General features: G+C 49.8%; 2 protein-coding genes and 1 long non-coding RNA gene across 4 annotated transcripts; 2 read left to right on the plus strand and 1 right to left on the minus strand.

The window, feature by feature from the left end:
* Nucleotides 1-891: 891 nt before the first annotated feature.
* LOC125738178 (uncharacterized) lies at nucleotides 892-9,451 on the minus strand. Its single transcript, XR_007396751.1, has 5 exons — nucleotides 8,159-9,451; nucleotides 3,156-4,936; nucleotides 2,892-2,969; nucleotides 2,094-2,285; nucleotides 892-1,912 (listed from the first exon to the last, which is right to left on the minus strand). It is a non-coding gene; the product is annotated as an uncharacterized LOC125738178 (long non-coding RNA).
* LOC125738173 (ankyrin repeat and SOCS box protein 15-like) lies at nucleotides 1,393-5,988 on the plus strand. Of its 2 annotated transcripts, none has more exons than XM_049006860.1 (10): nucleotides 1,393-1,518; nucleotides 1,798-1,903; nucleotides 2,021-2,073; nucleotides 2,173-2,304; nucleotides 2,818-2,976; nucleotides 3,194-3,439; nucleotides 3,981-4,152; nucleotides 4,397-4,961; nucleotides 5,288-5,441; nucleotides 5,522-5,988. In XM_049006860.1, exons 2-10 carry the CDS (start codon nucleotides 1,800-1,802, stop codon nucleotides 5,692-5,694), a joined length of 1,758 nt encoding a protein of 585 aa, XP_048862817.1. In that variant the 5' UTR covers nucleotides 1,393-1,518; nucleotides 1,798-1,799; the 3' UTR covers nucleotides 5,695-5,988. The 2 variants fall into 2 exon arrangements, with proteins under 2 accessions (XP_048862817.1, XP_048862818.1); XM_049006861.1 differs by having other exon boundaries at nucleotides 2,024-2,073.
* A 337-nt stretch (nucleotides 9,452-9,788) lies between the features above and the next one.
* Nucleotides 9,789-12,965, plus strand: LOC125738174 (leiomodin-2-like). Its single transcript, XM_049006862.1, has 3 exons — nucleotides 9,789-10,189; nucleotides 10,446-11,771; nucleotides 12,624-12,965. The coding sequence occupies exons 1-3, from the start codon at nucleotides 9,920-9,922 to the stop codon at nucleotides 12,648-12,650; spliced, it is 1,623 nt and encodes a 540-aa protein (XP_048862819.1). The 5' UTR covers nucleotides 9,789-9,919; the 3' UTR covers nucleotides 12,651-12,965.
* The last annotated feature ends 331 nt before the right edge of the window (nucleotides 12,966-13,296 follow it).

Raw genomic sequence — 13,296 nt, forward strand, 5'->3', positions numbered from 1 at the left:
ATTCTGGGATCACTATTGATAACATTTTATTTTGTATCAGTGGGGGGGGGGGATTCACCAGAGATGGGGATCCAAGTCACTGACTAGCAACTCGACTCGGACTCAAGTCACAGACTTGATGACTTGTGACTCGACTTGACAAAAAGTGATGGAATGACTTGGACTCAACTTGGACTTCAGGGCAAATGACTCGAGATTAGACTCTGACTGCAATGTTTTCGCTTGAGGCTTCACTCGGACTCGCCATGAAATGACTCGTTCCCTTCCCTAGGACTCTCCTGGCAAACCCAAATAGTCGGTGATTGAACAGGGGGCACTGAGCACCTGAAGATGGGCCAGGAGCTCGATAACCCTCAGCACATCCCTGGTGTCTGACACTAGACCAGTAACTGTGCAGAAACATTGACCAGACTTATTGACAGACCACTGTGCTGACACAATCCTTGCTTTTATAATGCATGTGTGATAATTCAATGCTTTGAAAGGAAAACATGAGCGATGATGAGTAAATGTCTGATGATGATCAGCTGCAAACTTTCACCTACAGACCCCCACACACACAGCAATCATATCCTTTTGGGGACCGCTCATTCATTTCTATGGGAAAAATGCTAATGCTAACCATGACGACCCTAACCCTACCCAGCCCTGACCATGACCGTAAGTAACCAAGTTTTAACGTAAGTTTTAGTTTTTTCAATTGGAGTCACAGATTTTTATAAAATAGAGTTTTCCCATATTTTTTTACCCATGTTGTGGGGACATTTGGTCACACACATACACACACACACACACACATCCTTGTGTAGTCCGGCTACCTGTTGTGTGCACAATCAGATTTGCAATCATTCATCCACCATAAAACATGCTATAAGGAAATCAACTTCTGGATTTGCCATTTCCGTCCGATCATGAGACTTGCACTTTATTAAACTCATAAATACCTTCAGCGAGCATAGTATGCCGGCAACATCATACACATGAATATACTTCTATATAGGTATGGATAATCGCTCAGATTGCAGAACATATACAGATACACACGGGATGTGGCAGAGAGGCTTAGCTAGGTCGCCACGTGGGTGCCTTGGTTCGCCATGAGAATGGGCAAATTGCATCATATTTAGGTTATGAAAATGATTTTTCCCTCAGCAAATTTCCTGGATACACTTCTGATAAAGAACATTTAGTCTGAGCTTTGTGAGCATGTGTGCGCAGTTTGTGGTTAAACTGTGAACCAATTTCTCTTTGTCGAAGTGTGTGAGGTCAACGTAAGAACATATCCTGATAGGAATATAGCAAAGCAAAGCAAAGGCACAGCCTCCGTGCGTAAGTCACGCTAGCAGTGAGCAATGACACTATTATTAGCGTGAGACAGATTAGACAGAATGACAGGACTCGCATTCTCAGATTCTGGCCGCAATGACAGCAGGTCAGGCCTAAATATAAAAACACTCTGCACCTTTGAGGACTCAGACCTCTGACTGTGCTGCGAGCTCCGGGACATATTTGCCACAGGTGAGACCCAGACTGATTTCATATGCAATTCTAAGTTAAAACTGGACAGAAACAGGAACAGAAAGCCTCTGAAAGTGCCTGGCACTAGCTGCTGCTGGTTGACTCTGTCTGGCGTTTAACATTCCTGACGACTAGCATGCATGTAAAACCTGCCTGCCGACGCCAGCCTGTGTGATGCTTTCCGCCTGTTCCCCGGGCTCTACTTTAGTGATGCTCTGCACAAACATTGTGCTGTACCGCAGATTTGTAGAAACGAAAGTTCTGCTGTTCCTCCTAAAGCGATGAGCGTCACAGACGAGGTGGAGGAAGATGATGTCACCCAGTACGTCATCCAGCTCAGCATTCAGGAGTCCCACATTCCCCACTGCTTACAAGCCATGGAAAGGTAACAGATCTAAGGGAAGGCAACAAGGAAATGCATAATTGTTTACATTTTTTAATATCTATTGTTTTACTCGATCTGTTGGTTTCAAGACTTTTGTCATTTCATGCTTGTAATCAGCAGTAAAACACAGAGCAGTGAAAATCTGAAGATCTTGCTCGCCATTGATCAAGGTAAGGGCCTCTCCTCTGACCTGTGAACACCAGCTGGTCCTCAGAAGCTCACAGGTCGTGCGCCCCCCTCCCTGCCCGCCACGGTCTGTCGAACCGCAGGCGAAATGTTCTCCCTCCAGGAGCTGGCTGACTTCCAGGCGGCCTTTGAGGAGCGAGACGGACGGGGTTGGCTTCCACTCCACACGGCCGCGGTGCAGCCCGTGGCTGACGTGCTGGAGATGGTAATGTATGGTGAGTCACGCCAGGGCGAGGAACCACGCGGAGCAGTATGATCACGAACGCGCCAACATCCCAGTGACGATGCGTGAGCCGTGTACGTCACACCCCAATGTTGGCGTTAAGTGGGAAATTAAATCTTAATGAAACAATTCACCGAGTGGTGGTGGGGGGGGTGGGGGGGTGGTGGATCTCCTATTAAACGTGCCAGGTGGCCACAGTAATATTCAAGTTATTTCTTATTTCATACTTAGTTATTTATTTTGGCATATTGACTTTTATTAAAACTGCAAATTATAATTATAGACAGTGTACTTGGTGGGTGGCGTTTGGGGGGCACATTGGCTTATTTGGGGTGGCATGGTCCCCCCCTGTGCTCCCATGATGCCAATGCTGATGGACTGATTGGTTGCTTTTCATACGACACCATCAGAGTTGTCTTCTGTAAAAACATTGGAATGTGTCCTTGGCTTAGAATTCTTATTATTATAATGTTTGTGTGAGGCATTCTGGGATTGTGGTCAACAGGATCATGCCGGCTGGGCCTAGAAGAAAAGACATGGGATGGGGAGACAGCCCTGACACTGGCGGTGAAGGCAGACCTTCTGGAGAACGTGAAGGTCCTGCTGGAAAATGGAGCTTCTCCACACAGCATGAACGACAGAAACGAATCCCCTCTTCTGTTGGGTAACGGACACCTCATCAGCATCAAAACCCTCCATGATTCGTGCGTTTAATTATTTCCAGAAGCTTCTATTAACTCTTTAATAGTTTAGTAAGTAATAGTTAAGCACTTCCTGTTGGAGAGCTCAAACAAACACATTTTGTGTAAACAGAGCTTAAATAGTTCATGATTAAACACTTACCCTTATATGGCACTGATGAACTTCCTTGTCCCACGGAGCGGTGAGAATGCGGTCACTGGGGATAGTGTCCCTTCTGATCAAGAGCGGCGCCCTGGTGGACCAGGCGTGCCAGGGGAAGTGGACGTCCATGCATGAGGTGGCAAGACTGGGCTGTGGGCACCTCGCCACGATGCTGCTGAGGACCGGCGCCAGCGTCTCCCAGAAGGACCGCTACGGCGTCACCCCTCTGGGCATCGCCGCCCAGCACGGGCAGCTGGAGACGCTGGACATGCTCATTCGTTACGGTAAAGTTTGCTTCTGTCGTTATGTAGCGTCCTGCCCACCAAGATGCCTCTAATCACTTAATGCTCATTCAGCATCAGCAAGTACAGCATTACATAATACCAATATGAAACATTAAACTTCACCTTGGGAGCTCCTCCCAGTGCTTAAAAAGTGTGCAAATTATTACGTGCAAACTGCTCTCATTTTCTTCTCACTAGGAATTTTTAGAGCATAAGATTTAGCTTCCCTTGCAGGCTCTAGCCTTACTCTCCAGGGAGCCCTTGCCTTCCGTAAACCCTACTAATGTAAACCGGGACTTATGTAAATAAGTATGCAAGCATTATTGCAAGCAGGAGCCATAAGCTCGTAAGAATATTTGCCCTATATCTTTTCACCTATTTAACATGTTCTGTAGTATATATTTGGCTCATGTGTTTTTGCTATAAGGCAATGGCTGACCGGGGTGGGGTCTCTTGAAGGTCGTTGGGAGGGGAGGTATCAATCTGACTTCCATAATGGTTTGGGGGCCCTGCCTGTCTGACTTCCTGCATCTCCTGCCAGGCAGTAACGTGAACGCGCAGGCCTGCAATGGCGAGAGCGTGCTAATGGAGGCCGCCGGCTCGGGAAATCCTGACTGCGTGGAACTCCTGTTACGCCATGGGGCCGATCCTGACCTGGCTGGGGTCACCGGGCACCTGCCCATCCACCGGGCCGCCTACGAGGGCCACTATCTGTCAGTATTCTCACTGGCACCTGATAAGCCTGTCAATGTTCAACTTTTAATGTCCAGCGGCGAAGCTGCACACCTTCGCCCTTTAGCCCGCCCGCATTCCCTGGAAAATGTTGCAGACTCGAGATTTTTCTGCTCAAGCATTGAGGGTGGTCCATCCTCAAGATCCTGCTCTGACCCTCATGTACAGTACAGCTTAGGGTCCATCTGTGGAGTGACACAGTTTCTGTCTCCATCTTGCATACAGGGCGTTAAAAATCCTGATTCCCATCACCTCCAAAAAGGCAGTCCGGCTCTCCGGCCAGAGCCCCATCCACTCGGCGGCGGACGGAGGCCACGCTCAGTGCCTGCGACTGCTTATAGACAACGGCTATGAGGTCAACACTGTCCTGGAGAAGCACATCTCCGAGAACTACGGTGACCGAAGGCGGAGCCCCCTCTACTTCGCCGTGTCCAACGGCGACGCCCCATGTACGGAGATGCTCCTGAACGCCGGTGCCAAACCAGACAGAGACCCGTTACGCTGCCTCCTAGTGGCCGTCAGGGCCGGGTACTACGAAATCGTGAGGCTGCTCCTGTCCAAACAGGCGGACGTCAACTGCTACTTCACAGCGGTCAGCGACACGGTGTTCCCCACGGCCCTGCAGTACTGCCTGCGGGACGAGATCATGATGCGACTGCTGCTCAACCACGGCTATGCGGCGGACAGGTGCTTCTGCTGTCACCATGACGACAGCGTTGCCTGGTGCCCCCACTGGAGTGACCTCAGCAGCCAACTGTTCGAGACCTATAACCCAGAGGAGAAAATTCCTGTGAGTTTACTCATTTATTGCTCTGCATTTAAGGACAGGATCTCCACCTCAGAGCCCCCGTCTAATTCTTAGAAAAATTGAAATTTAGGATTCTTAGAAAAACTGCTGGGTCTTAAATAGAAGGATTTTAGTCCCAATATTTCCAATTAACACCTGGATTAAAGGTGGTACATTTATGACAGGCTGATGATCAGACCACTGAATCAGTCTGTTAATCTGAGTGTTTCTTTGTGTTTTTAAGAAAGTGTCTTATACCCTAAATATATTCATTTTCACGTCCCAGAGGCTCTGGACAGTAAGTCTTCTTCCTCATCTCTGTTCTACAGTTCTGTGACTTCATTGCCGTATCCTGCCTGCAGCCGCTGGCGGGGCAGGCAGTGCGCATACTGCTGGATTACGTCGGCCATGTTTCCGTGTGCACCAAGCTGAGGCTCATCCTCGAGAGGCAGAAAGAGTGGCCTGCGATCTCCGAGATCCTGGGTGAGCGTGTAAGGCTACCGGAGACGGTGTCATGGGGAGGGAGGTGCCATGCTGCTCGCTAACGTGTGCCACTCTCACAGGAAACCCACGGCCACTGAAGCACCTCTGCCGATTGGTCATTAGGAAACAGGTGACCCTGAGGAGGCTGAGTGACCCGCGTGTCATTGACTCCGCCCCCTTCCCGCACAGGATCACAGACTACCTGCTGTACCGCGAACACGACCTGTACAGTCAAAACATCGGCGCAAGCTGATTATGACTGACTCCAAAAAATTACCCTAGTAATAATTCTAAAAACGTACACTGAAATAAGGACCGCAATAAGCTCTCCTTCATTACATTACAAGCCTGGTTCATAGTGATGTTAAACTTTAGAGGACACAAATTAGGAAATAATTTATTTTGGCGCTCAGACACGCTTTTTATATTGACTGTAAAAACTATTTTTGTTGCTGTGTAAGAACAAACTTTGTCATTGTAAGTATTTTCCACAATTTGCAAAATTATGTTCATTTATACAAAATAAACCTATTTTGGCATTTCCTAAGCTGATCTCTGCGCATGATTATCAGTTTGTTTTGGTTACAGCGCTGTATGGGTTCCCGGCCCACTATTGCTTTGAGCATGTGAAAGCGGGGAACCGTGCGCGCGACACAGACATACGTTTCTAAGTGTATCTTTGTGGGGACTCTCCATTCATTTCTAAGTGGAAAACTCTGGTCCCCATAATGTAATATAAATCTAATTCATACACACACACACACACACCGTTACTCCAGCTCTTCTCTGACACCTATGAAACTTACTGCGTTCATGTTATCACAGCCAGACCCTGTTACAGATAGTGGTGACCAAACCAAGGGCTACGTCACTCCAGCGAGTCTCGCAAACGACCTCCAAGACCAGTAGGGACGTAATTTCAAACAATACAGCACCCCAGGCTTCATCCGAATCGTTGGCTGCTGTATACACTTTGCTTGCTGGAAATGACATGTGCCTCTGGGGTTCTGCGCTTAAACAAGTTATGGTCAAGTGACGAGACACTATCTGCCAACGATGAAGGTGCTTAAATGAATTTTCCTGCTGTGAGGATTGTTTCGCTGATTATTGTACGTGACAGAACCTCGAACAGCCAACGTTTATCTCTCCTCCACCCCCCAGTCAACAAATCTGTGTCCAATTTAACGGTTAACAAAAATCTATTTTCTCCATTGTTTCACTTAATCCTTTTAGTAGACTTGCAAAGGCACAGGGCTGTAAGGCCATGCCCAGTAAAGATGACTTAACATCCGTATCTCATCTGTTCAGCTGCCGCAGCTGAACCGCCAACAATGAGGTTGCGTCTGTCCTCTTTGGGATATCGATCTCCAGCCCGTGGTACAGATTATGGAGATTGGCATCACCAACCACTAGACCAGGGGTCTCCAACTCCGGTCCTGGAGGGCTACCGTCCAGTAGGTTTTCTATCCTACCTGGCTTCTGATGAGCCTCACCTGCTCTCAGGTAAATACCAGGAGCAGGTGTGGCTCATCAGAAGCCAAGTGGGACAGAAAACCTACTAGATGGTAGCCCTCCAGGACCGGAGTTGGAGACCCCTGCACTAGACAATCAGACAGGCAGCAGGGCAAGAGAGGGAGAGCCTTAGACCAGGACTGAGGACCAACGCTGTAAAGTACCCATCCGTAAGGACATTCAGTGGTTAGAGCAGTCCCGCCTGAATGTCATTTTTAGCTTCCACCGAGTCGAGTCAGTTCCCTTGCCCTACCATCAGGTGGCAGCGTGAACACACAAGTCCCCAGTGGTCACGGAATTTTGTACGTCGCTGCCGGTTTGGGGAACCCAACACTGCATAGAACCAAAGCATCAGTAAGTTGCACCCATAGCTCCGATTTTCCGGGGCGACATGTTTAACATCTTACATCTCATACGAGGTGGAGAGATGCTTCTGCTGTCACCATGACAACAGCAGCAGAATGACCTGCGAATGAGTGAGATGCCCTCACGACGCTGCCTTCTTCTACAGCGGCGTTATTTCCAGGCATTTCCTCGGGACGCATTTTCAGCATCACTCCCATCAAATACAGGAAATTCGTCCCCTAACCCTATCTAGGTATGACTACTGCAAAGGCCTTTGTTTATCCTCGGCATAACACACAATTTTGCAAGTGCAAAAGGGGTATTTCCAAATGTTAATGCAGTTTCTACAATTCAAAGAAGAGAGAGATCATGTAACTTGCTTAAGAGAGCAATTATGCTAAAATGCTTAATGTCTAAAAAGTGTCTTAATTACCATCTAAAAATTGCTCTAGACAAATTTAACTACAAAGGACACGATGATGCTTCAGATTGCGCTGCTTTCAGGCAGACGCAGCTCGTCATTTTCTGCAACAAAAGCTGTTACTATGGAAATTAGCAAGGCCCTGCTAAATGAGGTCTTAATGCCTGAAACACTGCACTGCACTGCACACTGCAGAGCTCTAGGGACATGCCCACGGAGAAGCAGAAGCCAATGGGAAGTTACAGCATTGGGGACACTGCAGAAGGGGGCGTGGCCTAAAGTAGGACCTCTTTAAATGACGGAAAACCTTAAGACAGCAGGATAAATGTTTCCAAAGAAACTGTCAGAAATGCAGTTGGAGATCATCACAGCTTTATGGGGTGCTTTGACCTGAATATCCACCTGTTTCAGATTCTGCCCAACCCCCCCCCCCCAATACCTGGGTTCTGATCTCAGCTCCTCCTCTGGTTGTCCTCTTCTGGGGGCTGTTTTTCCATTCCGTCGTCGCTGGATTTCCTGCCTTGTCAGCCTGGTGGGATTCCATGTCTGTCGGGACCGTCTGTCAAGCCTCCAGCTCCACTTGCACCAACCGCGCTCACGAGCCCCGAAATCGGACAGCCACTTTGCTGAGGAGTGGTCTGACTGTATCTGCGGTGGGGGGGGGGGGGGGGGCAGCATTTTCAGCGAGCCTCAGATAGGGACCAAAAAAAATCGTGAGATGACATGTCCCAGCATCCTCTGCTGCCAGCCACACCGGCACAGGGAGGGCCAGGGAGATCCCATCACTGGTGGGGCCCTTCAGCACTGATCCCGAACCGGCACTGGCCCCAACCTCCATCTAACTTCCAAATATCTCTGTGTCTGTGCCTTTCATGCAGAACAAGACAAGCAATTCCCTCACAGCACAGGGATGAATTACTGTTATTACTAAAGCATTGCCTTCAGGATATTTTCAGTAACGGCAGCATTTAGAAGCCACAAACCCAGACAGGACATGCAACACACAGTAAGGGTTACTACAGACACATTTAGGCTGTGTGTAACCGGTCAGGACTGACAGCACCACACCAATAGGAAGCCTTTCTGATGAGTCATGTGACCACGTGCCATTTGGCACATTTAAATCGACCACCTCTCCTTGACCTGTGTGATGTTAAAATACTTAAAAAAAACCCACAAAATAAACAGAGAACCTGACTTTTGCTCCTTAAACTGCTCCTTCTTGCCTTTGCTGAGCGATGGCTCTTTCTCACACATCTATTTACACCCCTAAGACCTGCTTCCTAAGCCTGTTTTTCCCCCTCCTTCAGGTGAGTAAACATGCAGCGCCGCAGCTAAGGTTTACGAGGCCATTTACAGCCGGGGGCGTCCTGTTCCCTCCGGTTCTGTAAGACAACGAGTCCTTCCCAGTACAATAAGAAGATCGAATTCTCTGTATTTCGTGCTCATAATCTGGGGTTTTGAAACAAACAGATTTCCTGGTCATGAGTAATAAAGTGCTACCAGGAATCGGTAAATTCCAATTCACATTACAGCCGCTTGCCCGACCCCTCCCTTGGCAAGACCAGGCGAACCTCCACAAGAGGAGCCCAGCAAACTCATTAAAACAAACCCTGTGAACCTCTGCTCTGCATTGCAGTTTCTTTTACATTTACTCATTAAGCAGACATGTTTATTCGAAGAAACACATGGTCCAGGCTGGGTGAGTAACCCATCGGGGGGGGGGGGGGGGGGGGGGGGGGGCTGTATGGTGAAACCGCTCTGCCAGCACAGGGATTTGAACCAGCAACCTCCTGACCACAGTGGGGGGATGCCAATGGGGACTGACCTGGAGCCTGGAAGCTGCCTTCTGAACACAAAAGCAAACATGGACGTGTTCATCCATTAAGTCATGCCGTCTGTCCTGACTGGGCTTTTTTGGGCATGAGCGGCAGGGCTGTCCCCGAGGGGGGGGGGGGCTCACATTCTCTCTGTAAGCCTATCTCACTGACCCCAGCTTCCCAAAAAAGAAACCCACTCACCAGCATACGCTTTGTTATCCATCCCCACTATACATAACCCCCCCCCTCCCTCCCCCCTTTAAGGACTCCTCTAGAGTAGTCTGGGGCAGATCAGACGCTCCGGTGGTCAGCCTGTGAGTCGTTCTGAGGATCACAGGACAAGGTCAAGTCTGGAGAAGGAGCTCAAGTGTGGAGTCGTTATGTTCGGGTACCGCAGGGAGCTGGACAAGTACGAGGATGTGGACGAGGACGAGCTGCTGGCCTCGCTGACTGCCGAGGAGCTCCAAGAGCTGGAACACGAGCTGGCGGACATCGACCCCGACCGGCACGTCCCCGTCGGCCTGCGACAGAAGGACCAGACGGCCAAAACACCCACGGGCACCTTCAGCAGGGAGGCACTGATGATATACTGGGAGAATGAGACCCGGAAACTCCTAGAGGACGAGAGGACAGGATACAGCCCCAAACCGGTGAGCGACATGCACCCCCTCTCCCCAGTGGCTTCACGCCGACGATTTTTCTTGTCAACCTGAAAATGTACAAAACTGAATTTTATTTATCGAGTAATGACATCGGCTGTCCTTATTCAGGAGAATGGCTAAACAGAGAAAGAACGCCGACGCTACTAGTGTACACGTTTGTTTTTATCTCACGTAATAATGCACTTATTGTGAAAAGAACCTGAGAAGCTCAATTTCCTGTTTCCTGTTTTGAAACTGAACACAGGAAGATGAAAGGAAAGAAGGTGGCGATACAGAGGAGTGTGTGACAGAGGACAACAGTGAGGCCTCTGAGGAAGAGGGCAGCGTGGAGGATGAGGAAGAGGATGAGGAAGACAGTGAGGAAGAGGAAGAGGAAGCTGTAACCGAGAACGAAGAGGAAGATGAAGGTGCAGTGAGAGAGGAAAGTAGGAGTGAAGGCAAGGCCAGAGAGACACAGGGCTTTGGGTTTAGGGACAGAGAGGAGCAACTCCCAAAACCAGATATTCCTGTGAATCCTGAAGGTCTGCACATCAAAATCACACCTGACAGGCCTTGTGGGAACCCTACGGTCATCGACGAGACCCTCGAGAAGATCCAGGCCGATGACGCCAACCTGACCGAGGTCAACCTGAACAACATCGAGAATATATCCCAGGAGACTCTGGTGCGGTTTGCTGAGGCCTTGCGGTCCAACACGCATATACAGGTCTTCAGCCTTGCCAACACGCGAGCAGATGACCAGGTGGCCTTTGCCATCGCCCAGATGCTCCAGGCCAACAGCAGCATCACCAACCTGAACATCGAGTCAAACTTCGTGACGGGAAGGGGCGTGCTGGCCCTGGCACGAGCCCTGCAGAGGAACCGCACGCTCACCGAGCTCCGTTTCCACAACCAGAGGCACATCCTGGGGGGGCAGGCGGAGATGGAGCTGGTTAAGCTGCTGAGGGACAACACCACCCTTCTGAAGGTGGGCTACCAGTTCGACCTTCCAGGGCCCAGGATGAGTATGACGGGCATCCTCACCCGGAACCAGGACCAGCGGCGGAAGCAGCGTCTCCAGGAGCAGAAGCAGCAGTGGGGGCCAGAAGGACCGGCCAACCCCAGGACCGCCGCCCTGCAGAAGGGAACCCCAACAGCCTCCCCCTACGGGTCTCCAAGGCCTTCGCCCTGGTCCTCACCCTGGTCATCCCCAAAACTGCCACGCCAAGATATCGCCAAGACGGCTCCTCCTGTGCCTGTAGCCCCCCCTCCTCCGCCACCACCTCCTCCACCTCCACCCCCTCCATCTAAGCCCCCCCCGGCTGTGCCGACCAGGAACATCGCAGAGGTGATCCGGCAGCACGAGAAGCAGAGGCAGCAGGGAGGCGCAAACAAGCCGAAAGCGCGGAAGGGCAAGAAGGGAGGGGGCAAGGAGAAGGAGAGCAGCATCCTCAAGGAACTGAAGAGTGCGCTGAGGCCCGTGGCTGACAGGAGGTCAGAGGAGGCGTCCCGGCCATCGACGCCCCAGCGGTCAGCCCACGACGACCTCATGGCCGCCATCCGCAGCAGCAGCATCAAATCCCTGAGACGGGTGAGGGTGAGCGCCTGAAGGTCCACTGCGTTCCCTTAAACGGTTACCTGGCAACAGCAATAAAAATACACACACCTCAGCAGCAACCCCGCCTTTCGTCAAAACCGCGTAATTCATTTACGACAAATGAACCTCCAGTTCCCTGCCTTGGACGTTTCTCACTGTCATCCGGTTGTGCGTTCTAGCACTTCCAACAAAATTCCCTTCCTAGTATTGAAAAATAATTAATCAGGTCTATCAAAACAAACGGCGTACTCGGGTAAAAATTCCAGATCGCACGCGGCCTTCCAGGAAAAGGACGAGGACCTTCGGAAGCTTTAGGGCGCGGATGCGTTTCAGAAATTTGCGCTGGGGTGGGAGGGGGCCGCTTTACACCCCAGCGGCCAGCGTCACATACGCTCAGCATCCCACGCAGGAGCGTTCAGCCGCACGGTAACGGTCCGGTCCAGCTTCAGTCCGGCACCGACACCATGGAACGCAGAAGCTTAGCGCCGGGTGTTCGGAGACAGCCATGAACCCCCCCCCCCCCCCTCACCCCCCGCCAGATCACAGCCTTGTACAACACGTTCTTCACACTTTGGTGGCGGCCATAAATAGACACGGGGCTTTGATAAGGCCAAAACTGGCACGAACCAAACAGAGAAAAACACTGACCGACACACACCGTCCATACAAAGTAAACGCTATTATTAATGATTATTACATCCATTCCGCTTACCTGATCAAAGTCATTCTGAATGAGACGCTTCAGGCCCACAGTAACCTGAGGTCCCCGCACAAACGCAGTTCGGACGGACGAGTCCGAATCGGGCTCCGAATTCAGCCGAACTGACGGAAGTGCTTCTTTTGCAGGTGGAGACCCCGCTGTACCTGCGGTAACCGGACCGGATCGGACCGGACCGGACCGGGCGACGAAAAGGCGGACGGGTCCCAATAGCTCATCATTATCCCACCCTCAAGTTATGTATGCGATAATCATTTCGTTAAATGCAACAGCTTTTTTTATTGAAGGCCATTTGCGACATGGACCATAATATTAGAACCGAGCTCTTTTAAAAAGGTGCGTTTTAGTTTATTTCTTGTCAAATGTAAATATGTATCCTTTATGTATTTATTTATATAAGCGAGTAAATGGATTTAACAAAATAAATGTAAGATTTTAACTTCATTAAAGTCATGTGACAATTTTACAAATCCGAGGCATGATTTCTGAGTAAAATCAAATGCGACTCAAGACAGGAAACATCGCCACACATGATTTTAGGCTGAAAGAAATACAGAATAAACGAACCATGCTTTGTCACAGAAGAAATTAAGTATTTTGTTATAACTATAGGTAGGAGAGGCTGAACCTGGGGGCTGCGTAACATCCCGCCGGTACTTAATTTAATTATTATACATATGAAATTATGTATTCATCAACGGAAAGCACAGCGCTATATTAACTGTCTCACAAAGGCTCAGCTGCGGATTTATGGTTATTTCTACAAAACACATACCGTTGTTAGATGTTAATAGCTACCGA

The sequence above is a fragment of the Brienomyrus brachyistius genome, chromosome 3, assembly GCF_023856365.1.
Source record: "Brienomyrus brachyistius isolate T26 chromosome 3, BBRACH_0.4, whole genome shotgun sequence".
NCBI lineage: Eukaryota > Metazoa > Chordata > Actinopteri > Osteoglossiformes > Mormyridae > Brienomyrus > Brienomyrus brachyistius.

Coding starts and splice junctions, on each gene's coding strand:
- LOC125738173 (XM_049006860.1), top strand. CDS start 1,800: ATGAGCGTCACAGACGAGGTGGAGGAAGATGATGTCACCCAGTACGTC. Junction 1,904..2,020: donor TGCTTACAAGCCATGGAAAG/GTAACAGATCTA, acceptor GCTTGTAATCAG/CAGTAAAACACAGAGCAGTG. Junction 3,440..3,980: donor GGACATGCTCATTCGTTACG/GTAAAGTTTGCT, acceptor ATCTCCTGCCAG/GCAGTAACGTGAACGCGCAG.
- LOC125738174 (XM_049006862.1), top strand. CDS start 9,920: ATGTTCGGGTACCGCAGGGAGCTGGACAAGTACGAGGATGTGGACGAG. Junction 10,190..10,445: donor CAGGATACAGCCCCAAACCG/GTGAGCGACATG, acceptor AACTGAACACAG/GAAGATGAAAGGAAAGAAGG. Junction 11,772..12,623: donor GCATCAAATCCCTGAGACGG/GTGAGGGTGAGC, acceptor CTTCTTTTGCAG/GTGGAGACCCCGCTGTACCT.